General features: G+C 36.3%; 1 protein-coding gene across 3 annotated transcripts in view; it reads left to right on the top strand.

Annotated features, from left to right (window-relative positions):
• Nucleotides 1-19883, top strand: part of UBR5 (ubiquitin protein ligase E3 component n-recognin 5) — a 156253-nt gene extending 136370 nt beyond the window's left edge. Inside the window, exons 49-59 of one of the 3 annotated variants that reach the window (XM_025393634.1) lie at nucleotides 1161-1272; nucleotides 2232-2376; nucleotides 3338-3468; nucleotides 5446-5506; nucleotides 7153-7328; nucleotides 7868-7952; nucleotides 10352-10507; nucleotides 11159-11272; nucleotides 13299-13443; nucleotides 14716-14801; nucleotides 17653-19883. In XM_025393634.1, the coding sequence (XP_025249419.1) occupies nucleotides 1161-1272; nucleotides 2232-2376; nucleotides 3338-3468; nucleotides 5446-5506; nucleotides 7153-7328; nucleotides 7868-7952; nucleotides 10352-10507; nucleotides 11159-11272; nucleotides 13299-13443; nucleotides 14716-14801; nucleotides 17653-17865 (1424 nt within the window). In that variant the 3' untranslated portion in view covers nucleotides 17866-19883. Of the gene's footprint in view, nucleotides 1-1160; nucleotides 1273-2231; nucleotides 2377-3337; nucleotides 3469-5445; nucleotides 5507-7149; nucleotides 7329-7867; nucleotides 7953-10351; nucleotides 10508-11158; nucleotides 11273-13298; nucleotides 13444-14715; nucleotides 14802-17652 lie in introns of all 3 variants that reach the window. The other 2 variants (XM_025393635.1, XM_025393633.1) reach the window with 2 other exon arrangements.
• Nucleotides 19884-20805: the final 922 nt, after the last annotated feature.

The raw sequence follows: 20805 nt of genomic DNA, 5'->3' as shown, positions 1-20805 counted from the left end.
TTCTAGATTGATTTAATGTTATTTAAACTATTCTAATTGACGACAATTTCTTTACGTTTATTTTGATAAATTTATTTTGATAAATGTTTGTGATTGTACTAGTTTTTCATCTCAATTGTTACATGTTGCGGGTGGGTAAGAGGTTGTAAAATACATAGTGATATAAAAATTCACCGAGCAAATTGCAGCATTTCCTTCACTTCAATAGTTAACCCACATGGATATTTGAGAAGAAAATGCTATTTTAAGAGCAGTGCTGTTCAAATTACGATTTCCAAACTTGTTGCTGTTCCCCAGTGAGAAGAAGATTTTGCAGCCAAGTGTAAATCAACTGTGTCACTAAGCTCACTGTTTAGTAAGACAAAAAAAAAGAATCCTGGTGCAAGCTTATTACCTCACTGAGGATCAGCACTTTGGGGTTAGGACTCTTAGCTAAGTTTTAAGATTACAATGAGCAAATTTTAAAATTTGTGAAAATTACAAAAGCCTTAGGAGATTCACATCAAGTAGGAGCAGAAGATTATCAGACTTGTAGGTAGATGGAGACTGAATGAGCTATATAGAAAGGACTGATGGTGAGAGTTCCTCAGCTTTTCATCAGTTTCACCATTTCACTTTCTTTAATGTTATAATGAAAAGAAATGAGGAGATGTGAATGACGAAACTCGAGGAAACTGGGAAATCATAACATTTCAAAACTATCTTTTTTGTACACTTACAGGAAACCGTACTCTGGCTTGGGCTTAGGAATTTAAACATAATCATAGGTAATACTCTGGTGGCCTTTAATGCTTTCATGCCAAAAACTAAGAACAGATGATATTTAAATTAGTCATGTAAGAAATTTCAGCATTATTTATAGTGACACTATCATAACCTCACTTGCTGTATATTATTTCACAACTTTGACATGACAAGGGAGAAAATTAACAAATATTGAGTGAACATCTATTTTGTGCCAGGTATATTCTACACAGTCACCTTTAACCCTGAAAACCCATAGGGAGAGAAAGGCGTTAACAACATAGATGCGAGGGAAGGATAATCTTTAGCTGTCATGTTTTCTTTACGTTTGTCTCATTTCTTTGCATTGACTTTGAAATTTAAGGTAGTTGAATTTGCATTCATCTAAATACAGTATATTTCTTATTTTCTTCTAGGTTTAATGCAGAGATTAAGGAACCGAGGAGAGAGAGATCGGGAAAGGGAGAGAGAAAGGGAAATGAGGAGGAGTAGTGGTTTGCGAGCAGGTTCTCGGAGGGACCGGGATAGGTAAATTTTGTGTCTTTGATTCAGTACCACCTTTTTGGATGAATTAGAGATAGGCCTGTAAATGAAAGAATCTTAATTATGGATTGTTTTTTAGAAAAGTAAAGTTTTAATTTTGAACATATGTATAGTAACTAAGAATAGTCTGTTAATAAAATACAGTAACTAAGAATAGTCTATTAACTAATAAAAAGTTCTGCTTTAAAAACCCAGAGGCAGTTGAAATTATTTTCTCTTTATCTGACTCAAGTTACTGTTTGAATTTTTTTACCTGTATCATTCTCTCCTAAGTTTATCTTAAACAATCTTAATTTTTCAGGCCACATGTGGTGGCTCACGCCTATAATCCCAGCACTTTGGGAGGCCAAGGTGGGTGGATCATCTGAGGTCAGGAGTTCAAGACCAGCCTGACCAACATGGTGAAACCCTGTCTCTACTAAAAACACAAAATTAGCCAGGTGTGGTGGCGCATGCCTGTAATCCCAGCTACTTGGGAGGCTGAGGCAGGAGAATTCTTTGAGCCTGGGAGGCAGAGGTTGCTGTGAGCGGAGATCGTGCCATTGCCTTGCATTCCAGCCTGGGAAACAAGAGCAAAACTCTATCTCAAAAAAAAAAAAAAAAAAAATTAATTTTGGCAGATTGTGCTATTTAAAATCTTTGAGGTTTTCTCTTGTTAGGATGGATTGCATTTTACTTTTGACTAATATTTCCAGAATTGTGTGTGGACTCTTGATATCTGGTATGTTAAGGTCCTACTCCTTACAATAAAATTTTTAAATTAAGTAACAAAATCTAGATAATCTTTATTTCCTAACCATCATCTGTTTTGGCATTCTGCCACCTTGGTACCATAACTGAACAACCTGTATGCTCTAGTTTTCTAACTTTTTTACTAGTTGTGCTGATATTTTTACTTGTTAGTCAAAGGAAATGAAGTCATAATAGTTTTCCTTCTCTTACAGAGACTTTAGAAGACAGCTTTCCATCGACACTAGGCCCTTTAGGCCAGCCTCTGAAGGGAATCCCAGTGATGATCCCGATCCTTTGCCAGCACATCGGCAGGCACTTGGAGAGAGACTTTATCCTCGTGTACAAGCAATGCAACCAGTGTGTACTGTGTACTTAGTTACCTCTTAACTGGCTGTGTTATTTTTTTGCTTTTGAATTAAAGGTGGTGTTTAAAAAAAATTGTCAGCTACTGGCAAAACCACATGGTTGAGGACTCTTTTTAGCTCTGCAGTAAGAAGGAAGCTCAGGAGGGAATAAGGCAGTGCTTACTGAAGGGTAACTGTATAGCTTGAATTTATTTTTTCCTCCACCCACCTTATGTTGGGACACTGTCTCCGTTCTACCTTCCTTGCATACTAAATAATTTGCTGTGCATTATATTTATTTGTATCTTTATTTGAACAAATTATTACTACTTTTGGAGCAGACTGTTAGCAAACTGTAGTTGGAACACATTAATGCTGATTAGTATAGCAGGAAGAATTTTATTTTGAATGTTCTATCAAGAGTTTTTCTTTATATGGTATGAAATACACAAATTAGTTATGTTTTTTGTCTTTATGCATAACTGTATGTACACATTTTATAGTGAAGGAATAACAGAAAACTATTATTTCTTCTAGTTAAGTCCTCAGCCTTAAACATAGGTATCTTTTTCTTTACCCTATCCCCCCCCCTTTTTTTTTTTTTTAACCCTAAGTAAAAGATATTTCTGGCTCTCTGATGAAGAAAAAAATATATATGGAAGTTGAGTATATGTATGTTTAACTCAGAGATATAAAAAAACCTAAAAAGAAAACTTGTCATACAAATATTATAAGTAGCCTTAACAAGATGTGGTAGTGCAAGGACTGTTTATTCCCTGCCAAATTTTTCTACGATTGATCTTCCAGTTTCATAAAAGACCTTCCAGTTTCATAAAAGACCTGGTTCTGAAATTTTTGTATTTGTTACCCAAGTTTCTTGTTTTATTATTAATTTTTTAAATAAAAGATTGTAGATGTAATTAGACAAGAGGTTTTAGAGAGTAGTCAAGTTAACATTTGTTCATCATTTACAGGCATTTGCAAGTAAAATCACTGGCATGCTGTTGGAATTATCCCCAGCTCAACTGCTTCTCCTTCTAGCAAGTGAAGATTCTCTGAGAGCAAGAGTGGATGAGGCCATGGAACTCATTATTGCACATGGACGGTAATGTGTACAATTGGGAAGGCATTTCAGTTTAAACATCAGCTACTTATTTTCAGTATGTGGGTGCCATCGTATCTTAAAAAATATGTCATAAAGTATAAGGTTTTAAATGCATTTTTATTTTTTTAATGTATTTTTCAATGATAGCTTAAATTCCATAGTGAGACAGCTTAGTTCTTCTCATGTATTAGAAAGGTAGGGTTTTAATAGTTATCTAGGTTATTTAGAAATTACTTGAAAGAAAGTAAATCTCAAATTCACTTACCAGAATACCCTCCTGGCAAAGGCCATAATATACCTGTGTTCTTGCCATAACCATGAAATTTCTTTTAGTCTTCCTGATTTATCTTAAAAATTCATGCAGGTTTTTGCTTTCTGTTCTGTAAAGTATGAATTTAATATAAAAGCTAAAAAATATCTAACAGATTACATATCCCTTTTTCCAAGGTGACAAGTAAAAGTGATTTAGGAAGATAAGGTCAGGTGTGGTGGCTCGCACCTGTAATCCCAGCACTTTGGAAGGTCAAGGCGGGCAGATCACCTGAGGTCAGGAGTTCAAGACCAGCCTGGCCAACATGGCGAAACCGTGTCTGTACTAAAAAAAAAATTTTAAATGTCTGGGCACGATGGCTTATGCCTGTAATCCTAGCACTTTGGGAGGCTGAAGCGGGTGGATCACAAGGTCAGGAGTTCAAGACCAGCCTGACTAACATGGTGAAACCCCATCTCTATGAAAAATACAAAAATTAGCCGGGCATGATGGCAGGCACCTGTAATCCCAGCTACTCGAGAGGCTGAGGCAAGAGAATGGCTTTAACCCAGGAGGCAGAGGTTGCAGTGAGCCAAGACCATGCCATTGCACTCCAGCCTAGGCGACAGAGCGAGACTCTGTCTCAAAAAATAAATAAAATAAGTAAATAAATAAGCTAGGTGTGGTGGTGAGCGCCTGTAATCCCAGCTACTTGGAGGCTGAGGCAGGGAGAATTGCTTAAACCCGGGAGACAGAGGTTGCAGTGAGCTGAGATTGCGCCACTGTACTCTAGCCTGTGTGATAGAGTGAGACTCTGTCTTAAAAAAAAAAAAAAAAATTGGTCACATTTATGCTGTAGTTTCTATCCTGGGGCTACTCTGATACCCAGTTTGAAGCTTTGAAGTGTTTATTATCTTAGATGAAAATTTGTATTTTTTTCTTCCTAATCATGATTTTGAGTTAGGAATTTAGATTAGATACAGTCCTAGAGATGTATAAGCTGGTAGGCTGTGCACTAGAGCTAAACAGCCACTTCCAGAGCCTTTAATGGTCCAAGCCAAAGACTATTGAGAGAACTGTATTTTCTTTGCTGATGCTCCTGGTTTTCTTCTCTGGATTTTATGTACTGTTTGTTTATTCCTCTGCCCTGTCTCTGGAGCTACAGCACACTGATATAGCTTAGTCCATTATAGAAAAATCAAGAACAGTGTACATTTTTGGTAAAACAATTTTTGTGAATATATGTTAAGAGTTGCATATTTAGTCATGTTTTCTGTTGAATGCAACCAATATTCAACAATATTGACGGCTTTCACCTGGCTTTCTGGAGTAAACCGTGAATTTATTAGTGTTCTAGAATCATTAAATTCACTAGAGAATTTGATTCCTATTGGATTGCTTTCTGAACATTTTTCTGTTCTTCTATAGTGCTCCCTCTGAGCATTGTAGAAGTGTTCCAGCACCGCTATGAAGACCACATTCATTTTGTCAGGTAGCCTTTAGTCCATTATCTTGAATCATACATGTAGGATCTAGTGATATACTTTTTTAAAGATTTGTATTACCAGCTTCTCTGCTCATACTGCATTAGTACTAGCGGATGCATTGGATATTTATTGACTCCAAAACTTGAATGTATTTTTTAAGTAAGTCCTTTTAAATTTAAATTATACACTAAATTCGAGAAGTCTCCGTTATCTGGAATGTGAAAGACTTTTTGTTTTCAGGGAAAATGGAGCTGATAGTATCCTGGATCTTGGATTAGTAGACTCCTCAGAAAAGGTACAGGTAAGGAACATTTTATTCATGTGCTGATAATCACAGAATTTAAATTGTAAGGAAATATAAATAAAGGGGATGAAAGCAGGATTTCCGAAGAAACTGTCTTTATAAATAAAATGAATGTTTACAGTAGAGAGACAGAAGCAAAGGTAAATATATCGGTATTAGGCATAGAATCAAATAATAAGGTTGGCTTAATTACGGCTCAGTGTAATGCCACCCATTGGTTGGTGTCCATTTGAGCACAGCTTGAATTAAGCTTTACTTTGAATATGTAACAAATTGAAGAGCAGAGAGGGAAAGATGTATAGAATCCTAGGGCTAATTCGCTGGGCACAGTGGCTCAAGTCTGTAATCCCAGCTTTGGGAGTCCGAGGCGGGTGAGTCACGAGGTCAGGAGTTCTAGGACTCATTCTTCAAAGAAGTAACTGGTGGCAACATTACGAAAACAAGTGACATATCATGCTATAGCATAAGGGAGGCTTTTTAGTTGGCATTGAAACAATTGCACATAGAAGGTGAGACTTCCAATTTGAACCTAACTAGGTTGATTGCCTGCTAAATTCATATTGATTTACTAAGACTCAGAGTTTTCACAACTACTTCGCAATGTCCAGGACACACTCTAAAATTACTCAGCATACAAAGAACCAGGAAAGACTGGACCCACCTCTCAGGAAAAGAACCAATAGATGGCAACCACGAGATGACCCACTTGTTGGAATTATCAGAGACTATCCTGTGTTCTGCAAGATAATGGTGAACACTAGTGAATGGAAAGATAGAGGTTCTCAGCAGACACATAGGAACTTCAAAAGAGAACAAAGGGAAATTTTTATAATTAAAAGTGCAATATTGGAAAGAAAAAAATTCACAGGATGGGTCAATAACTGAATGAAGGTGTTGGAGGAAAGTGTCAGTCAGCTTGTAGATAGATGGAAATTACCCTTTCCGAAGAACAGATAGAGAAAATACTTAAAACAAAAAAATAGTTTCAGGGAGACCTGTGGGACAGCTTTAAAAGACCTAACATGTATGTCACTGAAATACTCAGGGGAAGAGAAGAAATTGCTATAGAAAAAATATTTGAAGAAATAAGTCATGGCTGGACACTTCCTAAATTTGTTAAAAGACATAGATTTCCAGATTCAAGAGTCAGTGAACTCAACAGAAGAAACTGAAAGAAAACTATGTCCAGATACATTATCATCAAACTTCTGTAAAATAAAGAAATAGTCTTGAAAGCAGCCAAAGAATGGTTCTTTACCTATAGGGAAATAGTGATTTGAAAGACAGTGGATTTCTCACTTTTGGAAGCCAAAAGTCCAGAAATTCAGCAAAGTGATGACAGAATTCTGTATCCAGTGAAAAGAATTTTCAGGTAATAAAGTGAAAGAAGCTTACCCAGGTTTCATAAAATGACTTTAACAACAGAGATGTTAAAGACCTAATAATACACAAGCTTTGTGTGTCACATTCCGAAAGGGCAAATTAAAAGTTGATTTACCTTTAACATTGTTATACACATATGTTTAAATATTTATGTTGCTCTTCCTACCTGACTTCATTTGAATGATTTCAGAGAACGATTTCGTATGTTTTGTTTTTTCAGTGAATCTTGGGGCTCACTCTCTGATATTCTTTGTTAGCAGGAAAACCGAAAGCGTCATGGCTCTAGTCGAAGTGTAGTAGATATGGACTTAGATGATACAGACGATGGTGATGACAATGCCCCTTTGTTTTACCAACCTGGGAAAAGAGGATTTTACACTCCAAGGCCTGGCAAGAACACAGAAGCAAGGTTGAATTGTTTCAGAAACATTGGCAGGTAAAAGAACTTTAATCTTGGGTTTGAATCTTTTTAAAACATTTCAATTTATGAGATTTTCTAAAGTATATTTGTTTTAAAATGTATGTAGGCTGGGTGTGGTGGCTCACGCCTGTAATCTCAGCACTTTGGGAGACTGAGCCGGGAGGATCACTTGAGCCCAGGAGTTGGAGACCTGGCTGGGCAACATGGCCAAACCCTGTCTTTACTAAAAAAAAAAAAAAAAAAAAATTAGCGGGCACGGTGCTGCATTCCTATAGTCCCAGCTACTTGGGAGGCTGGGGTAGGAGGATCACCTGACTGTGCCACTGCACTTCAGCCTGGGTGGCAGAGTGAGACCCTGTCTCAAAAACAAAACATTCTCAGCCTGGTATTCCTGTTTTTTTGTTGTTGTTGTTGTTTTTTGTTTTTTGAAAAGTGTATGTGCTGTACTTTATGCTGAATAGAAAGGAGGCTGTAGAGAATTTCTCAAAATATGTGTGGGGGGATATATGTATTCTAGAATTATTTAAATCTTATTTCTCTGTCTTTGTTTTTAGGATTCTTGGACTATGTCTGTTACAGAATGAACTATGTCCTATCACATTGAATAGACATGTAATTAAAGTATTGCTTGGTAGAAAAGTAAGTGATTTTGATAAACTTAATTGTATTCACAATTGCAGAAATTTTCTTTTATAAAATAATCAAATGCTAGCATACTGTTTATAGCATTAATTAACTATTAAATCTTAAAGCATTACAGCCATTATAAGTAACTTTAAAACATTTAATTATACAATTATGGTCAACAAAAATAAAATTAATAACAAATTAATGACAGAAAAAGACTATGGGGAGATGGCATAGCAGAGTGGATAACACAGGCGGGGCTGGGGGTCTGACAGACCTACGTCCTGTTGCCAACAAATATGCTGACATTTCTGCCATGTTTCCCCATTTATAAATTGGTAAGAAACACAACATCGTAAGTACCTGGCAAATAGTAAGTGCTCAGTAAATTGTATCCACTATTATTAGTTGTACCGGGTGGTAGAGAAGGTAGTAGTATTGAAAAGAGCCTTCCAGGCCAGGCACAGTGGCTCATGCCTGACACCTGTAATCCCAACACTTTGGGAGGCCAGGGCAGAAGCATCTCTTGAGCCCAGGAGTTCGAGACCAGCCTGGATAGCATAAGAGACTCTGACTCAACCAAAAATGTAAGAAGTTAACTGAGTGTGGTGGCATGCACTTGTGCTCCCAGCTATACTTGGGAGACTGAGGTAGGAGGATCTGCTTGAACCCAGGAGTTTGAGGCTTCAGTGAGGCATGACTGCACCACTGCACTCCAGCCTGGGTGACAGCGAGACCCTGTCTCAAAAAAAAAAAAGAGCATTCCAACTTCAAAAATACATACAAGAGGTACATGGGGGTGGCCAAAGAATGTAAGAAGTACAACACAGCATGCTCAATATTGATCTGTGGATGATGGAATTAGCTTATCTTCTTTATGCGTTTTGATAGTTTGATAGCCTTCACTTCCCTTTATGATGGCAGGGGGAAAAGAAAAACCATTTGCTTTAAAATTAATATACAATGCTAATTATGCAGCTTTTGATTTAAAACAAAACCGCCCACGTTCCTAAAAATACTTTAGAGAAATTACTTGACACAAAATAAATGGAATAGATTAAGTCCTTTTTTTTTTTTTTTTTTTTGAGACGGTCTCTGTCACCCAGGCTGGAGTGCAGTGGCACAATCTCTGCTCACTGCAACCTCCACCCCCCAGGTTTAAGTGATTCTCATGCGTTAGCCTACCGAGTAGCTGGGATTGAGTAAGTTCTTATTGTCGTTAACAAGTTCTTGGAAACTGCAACTCTAATTGAAATGCAACCATTTTTTTCTTATCAACTTTATAATGAAATAATGTTATTTGAGAACCTGCTGTTGTCATTTCAAAGTTGCAGCCAAGAACCTATCAAGGCTTTAATTAATCAATTTTTGTGAGATAGAGTCCCGCCCCGTTGCTCATGCTGGAGTGCAGTGGTGTGACCTCAGCTCACTGTAAACCTCCACCTCCCAGGTTCAAGCGATTCTCCCGTATCAGCCTCCCAAGTAGCTGGGACTGTAGGCGCACACAACCACGCCTGGCTAATTTTTGTATTTTTAGTAGAGATGGAGTTTCACCATGTTGGCCAGTCTGTTCTCAAACTCCTGACCTCAAGTGATTCCCCCCCATCAGCCTCCCAAAGTGCTGGGATTATAGGTGTGAGTCACCGTGTCCAGCCAGTGGCTTTGAGGACTTATGTTAGTTTTTTTCCAGAGGTACATGTCACACATCTGATAAATAAGCATGTTAAAGCTGTAGTCTCCTAATAATTCTCTTTAATCAGACCTGATGAATAATTTTCTATTAGTACATGAATATCATATGATTTTTTCTTTTTAACTCTGACCCTATTAAATTCTTAAAGTGTTCCAGCTAAAATGTCCTTATTTAAAGAACTAGACTCAAAGCTTGGCAACATAAAATGGTTGATACATTGAGTCTTCAGCAGGGTTTAGGAAACAGCTAATCAAATAGACCCAAGTTTAACCCAATAAAGTGACCTTGGGGCAAGTTACTAAATATCCTTGAGTGTCAGATTTATCATTGAATTTAATAATCTGTATTTTATGTTACTATCAAGAATAAGATGTATATTAAGTTCAGAGCCAGCTGCTCCCCATAATTGGTGTTTAATCCCATAATTGGTGTTTATTAAGTAGTGCAAAGTTTTGCAGTTTTAGAACTTTAAAACTATTATGCTTTTGGCTTTATATTTTTTCAAAATATAACCCTTCTTATGCTTTGAAAAGCAAATATTGTCAGAGCCAAATATTTATTAAACTTACCTCTTTAAACAGTTATATACCGAGTGGGAAGTTATTCTATGTCGGTGTATCTTCAAATTAGATAAAATTCTTTATCAGATTTTAATTTACTAATTAATTGAATGAAGCTGTTTCTTTCATAACTGAGTTTCATATGATTACTTTTTTAGGTCAATTGGCATGATTTTGCTTTTTTTGACCCTGTAATGTATGAGAGTTTGCGGCAACTAATCCTCGCTTCTCAGAGTTCAGATGCTGATGCTGTTTTCTCAGCAATGGATTTGGCATTTGCAATTGACCTGTGTAAAGAAGAAGGTGGAGGACAGGTAAAGCAAATATGCACTTTTCTGATTCTGGCAAGAGAATTTGGTTAATCTACTGTGCTTGTCTTATGTATAGACAGTTTAGTTAGGGACTGAAAGAGAAGAACATGTGTGAACACATAGGAGAAATGGATACTGTAGGTGTTAAAGATGGATCAAGAGTTAGTGAGCCAGACTGAGGTAGAAGGGCTTGTACTTTTTTTTTTTTTTTTGAGATGGAGCCTTGCTCTGTCACCAGGCTGGAGTGCAGTGGCACCATCTCAGTTCACTGCAACCTCTGACTCCCTGGTTCAAGCGATTCTTCTGCTTCAGCCTCCCCAGTAGCTGGGATGACAGGCATACGCCACCATGCCCACCTAATTTTTGTATTTTTAGTAGAGATGGGGTTTCACCATGTTGACCAGGATGGTCTCAATCTCCTGACCTTGTGATCCACCCACCTCGGCCTCCCAGAGTGTTGGGATTACAGGCGTGAGCCACCGCGCCCAGCAGCTTGTACTTTTTTATGGCCTAAAATGTTTCCATCTCTTAGATTCTGGTCAAATAAAGAACTGTGTTTATATTTAAATATTTTAGGAACTAGTTTTATAAACAGTTAATGTTTTACTGCTTTGACAAAATTGCCTTTAAATAGCACTGGTAAATTTTTCACAGGTCGAACTCATTCCTAATGGTGTAAATATACCAGTCACTCCACAGAATGTATATGAGTATGTGCGGAAATATGCAGAACACAGAATGTTGGTAGTTGCAGAACAGCCCTTACATGTAAGTGTTTCTAGAAAGTGTTGTGTGATCCAGTGAGGCTATTTGTGTCTTCATGTGTGGTAACCTAGCTAAGTATATTCAGCTTATTTATAAAAGGCCAAAGTTTTTAGACCAAAATATTTTATTTACAATGTAAATTGCACCTAATTTTAAGAATTCAGACCAAGTACTCATTTTCTTTTTGATAAAACTATTGGAAAAACCACGCCATCGTGAGACAGTAGCGTTGGCAAATGAAAGTGTGGAAAAGGTGCTTATGGTACCAGAATGACTGTTGTAGGGTCCTACTGTTTTAGTGGTAGAGTTACTGAGACAGACTGAGAGGAACAAAGGCTTTTTATACCAAAATGTTTCCATCGCTTACGTTCTGGTCAGATAAAGAATTGTCTTTATATTTTAAAATGTATGTGTAAAATAATATATCTTAGTCCTTTGTCCTACAATGTTAGTGGTAGGACCCAAACCAATCTTTTCGATACCACAAACACCTTTAGTTTTATTACCAAAGCTAATTTGGGTAACCTGCTAAAAGAACTCACAGGACTCAGAAGCAGTTGTACTTAACAACTATGGTTTATTGTAGCAAAAGGACCCACAGCAAGATCAGTAGGGGAAAAAAGAAATATTAGGCCGAGTCTTGAGGAATCCAGGTGCAGGGTTTCAAAATTCTCTCTCAAGCAGGGGGATGAGTTATTGCAAAGAACACAATTCTTCCACCAGTCAAATGTATCAACATGTATACATTGTTTGTGCTTAGGGAAGCCCACTTTGGAGTCAGAGCTCAGTGTTTTTATTTGAGGCTAGTTCCATTGGCATTTTCTGTCTGCACAACCAGCCATGATTACTGAAATTCCAGAATCCCTGAAGAAAGCACACATTCATCTTGAACTGCATTGTTTGCACAAATAGTCCAGGCAGTCTGATACAGCATGGTTCATTGCTCCAGACATTCAAAACAGCCTCGTCCAGGAATGTTGGAATATTGCAAAAACCAAGTTCTCAGACACCAGCCAACGCCAGCTGTACAGTCAGGCCCTTCTAAAGAGTAACATCAGTCCTACTACGTTAATTCTTTCCCCATCCAGGGTTAAATTTTTTTTTTTTTTTTTTTGAGATAGAGTCTCACTCTGTCACCAGGCTAGAGTATAGTGACCCAACCTTGGCTCGGTGCACCCTCTGCCTCCTGGGTTCAAGTTATTCTCCTGTCTCAGCCTCCTGAGTAGCTGGGACTATAGGTGTGCACCAGCACGCCCAGCTGATTTTTGTATTTTTAGTAGAGACGGGGTTTCACCATGTTGGCCAGGGTGGTCTTGATCTCGTGATCCGCCCATCTCGGCCTCCCAAAGTGTTGGGATTACAGGCATGAGCCACCGCACCCAGCCTGTAAAATGTTTATATAGCTTTATGACTGGTGGTGTTCAGTGTTTCTGATCCCCGTGCTACAATAATTGTGCAGGCTTTGGAGTCGTACTGTTAAGAGTTTAAATCATGGCTCTACCACCCTCTAGCTGTATGATGTTACCAAATTAAGTTTTTTGTGCCTTGTATCCCTCCTCTGCAAAATGAGGGTAAGATTAAATTGAATTAGGTAAGGTACTAAGACAATTCCTGGCACATGATAATTTCTCAGTAAACATCTAGCTTTTGAGTTTGTATCTGAGAGGTTTATTGTCAATGTATCTTTCCTGAGATGCTGACAGGATACCACTTTTGAAGACTGAAGCTATTTTTGATGACTAGCCTGTTTGTTATTAACATAACTTTTAAAATTGTTAAACCACTGGTATATAACACTACTACTTCACTTTTGAACCTATAGCTTATTCACTGTGCCTTCCCTCCCCACTTCCTGCCTTTCTCTCTTTTGAATCTTAATAAAAAATACAGGACTGAATTTTTTTCCTTTCTGGTTTAAAATGGGAACTAACATTCTTAGAGAAGGCTGCTAAAATTAGATCTTGTGCTTTAATAATATAAATAAATGTTACATGGAAAATGAAGTATTATTGTTTCTGAAATTCCCTAGGCAATGAGGAAAGGTCTACTAGATGTGCTTCCAAAAAATTCATTAGAAGATTTAACGGCAGAAGATTTTAGGCTTTTGGTAAATGGCTGCGGTGAAGTCAACGTGCAAATGCTGATCAGTTTTACCTCTTTCAATGATGAATCAGGTAGGACATTTTTAAAAAGTTTAAAGAATGAACTCTATAGATAGGTCAGTCAGCATTTTCTGAGTTTGAAGTTCTTAGATCTCTTTATAGGGTTTGGGAAGTTGCTTGTATTACTCAAGCATTAAAACAATTTTTTTACATTATTTTTAAAGGTATGTTTGAAGTAAATAGTATTTTGATGGCTTAGCATTAGGTTATTCTTAACTCTTTTTTACTGCTTAATTTTTCTACATTTCAAAAAATATGAATACAGACAAAAATTTTTCATGGTGAGCAACTGTGTAAAAAAGGATTCGTATATACTGATTAAGAAAAAGTAATCCCTGTGACAACTCTGGGCTTTTCTGATTCACGTTGCTTAAACTCCCTAATGAAAGAATTTGTATGATGATTGCTTTATAGAGCTGGACCCAAATCGCACTTCTAAAAACACAGTAGCACACAAACACTTCCTAGATTCTAGGAATCTAGGAAGAATAAGGAGTGGTAGTGATAATCCTCTTGAAAGAAAAACCTTTGTCTCCAGTGTTTGATTTGCTGCAATTCTTTCTTTTGAAAGTCCTATGGTCTAGGAATAGGCTTTTTAGCTGTGACTGTACATTAGAAGCTCCAAGAAGTTCTCTGTGAAAGGATTATACCTATATTCCAAGATTATTATGTACACAAAGGTACTGATTTTTTCCCCTTTGTTTTTCCTATTTTGCAAGCAGCTTCAGCCAAATTATAAATTGTAATAGTTTTTGTGCTACCTTGTAATACAGTTTTTAATACTAATAAGAATTTGTCTTATTTACAAACCAAAAATTTAGGAAGGAAGACAGAGTATCGAAAGAAACTGCCTAAGATCTTGCCACTCCAAGTATGATCCTCGGATCAGCAGCATTGGCATCATCTGAAAGCATTTTAGACAGGCAGAATCTCTGGTCTCCCCTCTCTGCATTCCCCACCCGGTGAAAGAATGAGAATCTGCATTTCTTGAGATCATAAGAATAATGACATACAGATGAGATTAAGGTCATGCAAATACCAAGTTTAAGGCTGGTGGTTCATTTGTCTTGTTTTGGTCATATTGAGTCAGGATTGACTAATGAACTGTAGAGGTTTTACATTATGCAAATGCTATTAATTTCCTGTATTAGGAATTAGACACTCCCCCCAAGTCTTAAATAATGTTTTAATCTTGCATCCTTTTATTATAAGAAGATTAGTAATGTTCTACAGATAATAACAACAACTGGTATAGTGTATTTTATTTACATTCTTCATTCTTAGGAGAAAATGCTGAGAAGCTTCTGCAGTTCAAGCGTTGGTTCTGGTCAATAGTAGAGAAGATGAGCATGACAGAACGACAAGATCTTGTAAGTTAAAATTTATTTCACAAAATTTCACAAGACTTGTAGAAGGATATAAAATTTAAAAATACCATGTATGATGGCCTTTTAGGTTTGTAATGGTTGGTCATTTTAATTTGGGGTAGGGCAATTATAGAAGGTCACAAATAAGGCAGTTTTTGTTTTTCTGCTCTATAACAATATCTGAAGTATTACTAAAGCTGTAAGCAGAGTGAAGTACATTTAGCTGTTAATATGCTGTCCTTAGTCCCAGAAGATAACAGTTGATTGTTGCAACATGGCTTTTTATCTTTCTTTCTTGTACTGCCTACATATGCTTCTCCCTGTATACATCCTTAATCCTTTTGACTAGTGCCAAGTGTTGACAGAATTTCTGAGTATTATCTTGATTGTTATCTGCATACTAGGAAGAGAGTAGCTTAATTGTGATATGTGGGTACTAAATCGTTCAGAATGTTATTAGTACAGAGCCCCAGCTAACTTAGAATCATAAATTAGACAACAGCAGCTTTGATCTTAGTGGAAAGTCTGCCTCTCAGTGGAACTGATGTCCACCCATCAAGTAAAACCATAACCAAGTCATCCTGCCCATTCATCTTGAAAGGCAGTATGCTGCTGACTTTCTTGTAGAAATTGGAAGGACATTCCTTATGTAAAAACCCTTGGAAGATCCTTTCTATACTCGTACTCTTCATGGTTCCTGGAACGTTTCCCCTGTCTAATCAGCCTTAGTTCTAAACTACACCACTCATGGAAATATTTTAAAATGATCAGATTTCTAGATATATCCTTTATTTTATTTGAATAAGGGGGAAGTGGTTACTTGTGCAGGAAAGAAAAAACTTGCAGATTCCCAGTTACCTTCATTCAGGCAAGAGTTTATTTTGGAGGTGGTGGAGGGAAGGAGGGGAACTCATCTTTACATGGCTCTTAAGTGTATTCTAATATTTCTCTGCTATGGTGAGATGGGTTTGTTCAGCAGTCCTAACTGCCACCCAGTTCATTTCTCAGCTTTTAGCCACCCTGGTAATTTTGACTTAGTTTGTTCACCAGGTAGGTTTGATATAATTGGTCAGCATTTGACTTCCCCAGTCTTGTGGCTGTTAAAGATCCCACTAGTGCCATATACCATAACTGTCCCTGTTGGTTTCAGGATCACCTAAATAGCTTAAGTTCTGCCACCTTTAGTCAGTCTTTAGATTCAGGGCACCTTGTTTCCTTAAGACAAGGGCCATATCAAGTCTGTAAGAACCACTAAAAACAGAAATAGAAATGATTGGCTGTCCGGTATAAGTTCTAAGTTATCTGTTTTAATCTATTCCCTAGTTTTAATTTTCTGCCGTTTTTAAACCAGTATTTCCTCAGTCCAGTCAGCCAACTTAAATCTCATGAGTTTCTGCCTTCTACTGAAAAAATTTGCTAATGACTCAATCTTAGAAAAAAGAAAACCTTCTATGAAGACCTCAGAATTTCCTGGCAACAGCTTTAATTTGTGAACCTTAAACTCTTATTGAAAATCTGTGTTTAGGGTGTAAGCAGTATATCATGGTATCTTCCTCCCCCTTACCCTTCTCCTCTTTTTGGGAAGTCATCCTTCACATATTGTTGGTTTCATCCTGATGCATCTAGAGGACATAAGAATGGGGTTTCTGAAACAGTTCTCCCATGAATTAATTAGTCCTGCAAATTATAGGTTTCCAGAGTTACTGGGTAACGCTACAGTTTATTTCCCTCTTGGAGTGTATAATTCACTAGTAAAAGTATTTCTCTTCTTCCAACTTCTTGGAGATCCAGCAGTGAGGTCATCTACCCTGGTTAACCACAATCATCCTTGAAGAAACACTTTACATTAAGCTTGTTTCTTATCTATGAAATGAGTGGTTTGGATCAGCTTCATCTCCAGAGTACCAGTTTTCTATTTCTTTTCAGATTTTATAGATCCTGATACTTAGGTTTTCTCTTTTTTCTTTTTCTGTCCCTTTATATAGAATTCTAGATGAGCTTTCCCATGCAACTGTGCTTCAGGAAATCATAAGTTTGTTTAGGTTTCCTAGTCATTCTAGGAAGTTGGATATACTTCATTGTTAAATTGTGCGTTTTAAAATGATTAGATTAAAAAAAAAGCTTTTCCTTAAGAGAGAGAGACACATGCATATGTATGTATGAAGGGATGGATTGATGAGGAATGTTACATGTTCAGTGAAATATTTCAGGGAGGCGTATCCTTGGTTAAGTTAAAAAGCGTAAGTTAACATTTACTGAGCATCATTTACACTGTGTTGCACAAAGTTTTATTATAGATATATGATATAACTTAGTGTTAACATGGCTTATTGCATGAATTTTGATGCATAGATGTTCCCCAATAATTACTATTATAAAATGATTCCGTATCACAATGTAGCAGTAAATACTTTTTTTGCTTTATTATTTGCTTTATTATTTATTTTGCTCCTTAATGCAAAATAACTTTTTAAGATAACCTGTGTGAGTTTTGAACCTAAGACTATATCTTTTGTTTGGTAGCCTTTTTTCCACTAATAGACAGTTTATGGAATTTAACTGCAAGAAAGGCTCTTAGAAACCATTTAGTCCAACAGCCTCATGTTACAGATGAAAATACTGAGGCTCTGTAACAGAAAGTCACCTTTTTTCCCTCTACTCTGGACTTACTCCCTTGGGGAAAAAAAAACAACAAAAACCTGTCTTGAGGTATGAATGATCCCTTTCCTTTTTAGTATAAGAAAATATATTTAAAACCCAATTCAAAATAATATCTCCTTTCATAACAATAGGGCTTTGTGTATATATTGCCAGAGTTAAGAGTTAAATATTAACCTGTTAAATTCCTGTTTAGGTTTACTTTTGGACATCAAGCCCATCATTGCCAGCCAGTGAAGAAGGATTCCAGCCTATGCCCTCAATCACAATAAGACCACCAGATGACCAACATCTTCCTACTGCAAATACTTGCATTTCTCGACTTTACGTCCCACTCTATTCCTCTAAACAGATTCTCAAACAGAAATTGTTACTCGCCATTAAGACCAAGAATTTTGGTTTTGTGTAGAGTATAAAAAGTGTGTATTGCTGTGTAATATTACTAGCGAATTTTGTAGATTTTTTCCATTTGTCTATAAAAGTTTATGGAAGTTAATGCTGTCATACCCCCCTGGTGGTACCTTAAAGAGATAAAATGCAGACATTCCTTTCTCAGTTTATAGCTTAAAGGCCTGAGGAGCACTAGCAACATTTGGCTATATTGGTTTGCTAGTCACCAACTTCTGGGTCTAACCCCAGCCAAAGATGACAGCAGAACAACATAATTTACACTGTGATTTATCTTTTTGCTGAGGGGGAAAAAATGTAAATGTTCTGAAAATTCACTGCTGCCTTTGTGGAAACTGTTTCAGCAAAGGTTCTTGTATAGAGGGAATAGGGAATTTCAAAATAAAAAATTAAGTATGTTCTGTGTTTTCATTTTAACTTTTTTTATGGTGTTTAATTTGTGGTTGGCTGCAATTGTGTATCATGTATATGGAACTTGTAAAAAAGTTCGACATTCAGATCTTAAGAGATGAAATCACTTTTACCTACAAAAACCACTTTTATTGCGGTTTGACGGCATTGAGCTCTAGGATATTAAATGATATCACTAATATTTTGCATGTAATTTGCTCATTTGAGTGAGGGCACTTTTTTTGTACATATGATGGGGCCAATGCACAATACTTTTATCACAATCAACTTTTTCTTTGTATCCCTATTTCAACGAGCAGTCAGTCAAGAGGTTACTGCACTTCAGTTCTAACTAGACATTTGTACTAAGGTATTTCAGTTATGTAAACTCAGCCTGGGCACTTTCTGATAACTGTAAAATGTTTTATAAGATCATGATTATTGAAGATACATTTTGGAAAATTTTAAATGTTCGTGAGCAGCTTAACTACTTTTGTATCTAGCCTTTTTTAAGTATCTTGTTACATTTACTTTTTTAAATAAAGAAATTACAGAAGAAATGTCAAGTAATATTGAAGAAACAATAGTTTTTATTTATGTAGTTGTACATTTTTAAACTAAGGGCAATACACTGACATGGCTATGTGCATAAAAATTTTGATTTAAAGAACTGGAAGTTTATATACACCTGGACTATAAGAAACAGAAGAAAATCAGTCCACATTTTACAGTTAGCAGAGAATCCTAAATGGCACTGGCCTGGCCACCTTTTCTTTTTACAAATGGGGGAAGTGAAGTGTGACCCCTTACTTGGTATAGGAAGTTAACTTACACCTAATAACTGACAGGTTTTTTTTTGATGACCCATTAATTATGTAGCCTAGGATTAATATCCCAAAATTACTCTGGTTTAAGTAGCTTTATTCAGTGGCATAATAACACTGTTTTCTTCACTAAGTCTTCAGTGAAGTGACTTAAAACAGTCACTTTACATATTAAAAATGAGGAGAGCAATTCTCTGGAATCTCTCAGTTCCTTTGTAGGACTTCTGGCCTTGAGGATAGTCTTCATGTTCAAAGGCACTATGCTTTTATTATATAACTTCCTTCAGAAGACTGAACCACATGATATTCTCAGCCCTGTTAACACTAAAAATATTTAAAGCTGAATGATAGTAGTGACTCATTGTATTACTTAAAACTTATATAACACGCTGTATTAGATGTGTGTAAATTAGCCAAAGGTTATTTTACAAAGTGAGACATTGGTTTTTATGTCTAAATGCTATTTCTGAATAAATGAAATAGTAATTAGATCATGAGCTGATTAGCATCAATGTGTTTGAAAGGTATAAAACTTATATATCACCTTAACCTCTGTATGCACATGATGGGATTGATAAAATATTAAATGAGAACAAACTAGGTATGATTAGGACATTTGAAACCCTAATTGTGAATTTATTTTTAATAGTTACTGAAATGAAAATATTTAAAATAATGCACAATGTCTTAAGTCTTCCTAAATCAAGATTTTGGTTAAAAAATACTTTTAGTAATATTAAAAACAGATTTTTTTTTTAAGTAAATCATAAAATGGTTCTAAATGTAAAATAAAGACATGTAAAATAAAGTTCTCTTTTGGTCTTGTTTAGTGTTTAAATCTAACAATTGAAAACAAATTTAGGAAGAGAAGACCAAGGATGAACTTTACTGAGTGTTTTCAGAGTTTGCTACTACTATTTTTTTCCCTAAATCATCTGAATACCAAGACTACCCAGAATAATGGATAACTGGGGCAGACTTGAGAGGGTATTTTAAAGGAACGATTTCACTATTTAGTAGCTGCCCCCAAACAACATCCCTCCCATAAAGCTACTATTTTTACATGTTTAAAGGTAGTCAGCAATTCCTATATTTAAACTCAAGTTGAGATAATCCCTTGAGGCAGTAGTTTCCATGCGTCTGTAGTAAGATTCAGTTGTAGAGTCTGTTAATGCAGATTCTTAAGCATTCCTCATCCTCTTGCCTCCTTTCTGATTCAGTAAGTCTTCGGTAGAGGCCAGAAATCTTCGTTCAGATTATCCCAGGTGATTGTGAAACACTGCCCAAAGAATATTTCCTTTCTATTTACAAATATAAATGTCCCGCTGAAAGCTCCTGAGAGACAAACCTTTCCTACTTACAACTACTTACAACCTATGGAAAAGTACAACTGTTGAGAAACTAGTCCTAGATTGGATTCTTCCTCCTGATAAGGGGCTGGTTGAAGTGCTTTCAATAGACTGTGCTTGGGTAGTGAATGAAAATATTTTTACTGTTTATATCAACCTATATAAGTAGGCATAAACACAGATTATTTAAACACCATTTGATTACCACAGAAGTGATAGTTTTATGAAAAACAATAGGAATGTATTTAAAATGTGACTTTTAAATTTACCTCAAGGTATCTTGGATTAAACAAAGTATCTTCTGTTTCTCTAAATTACTTTTATCATAGTACTTAGTATGTGCCATGCATCTTGTTGAGTGTTCCACATACATTATTT

The sequence above is a fragment of the Theropithecus gelada genome, chromosome 8 (assembly GCF_003255815.1).
Source record: "Theropithecus gelada isolate Dixy chromosome 8, Tgel_1.0, whole genome shotgun sequence".
In the NCBI taxonomy this organism is placed as follows: domain Eukaryota; kingdom Metazoa; phylum Chordata; class Mammalia; order Primates; family Cercopithecidae; genus Theropithecus; species Theropithecus gelada.
The sequence above is the reverse complement of the archived record's forward strand: the minus strand, read 5'-3'. Positions and strand labels throughout refer to the sequence as shown.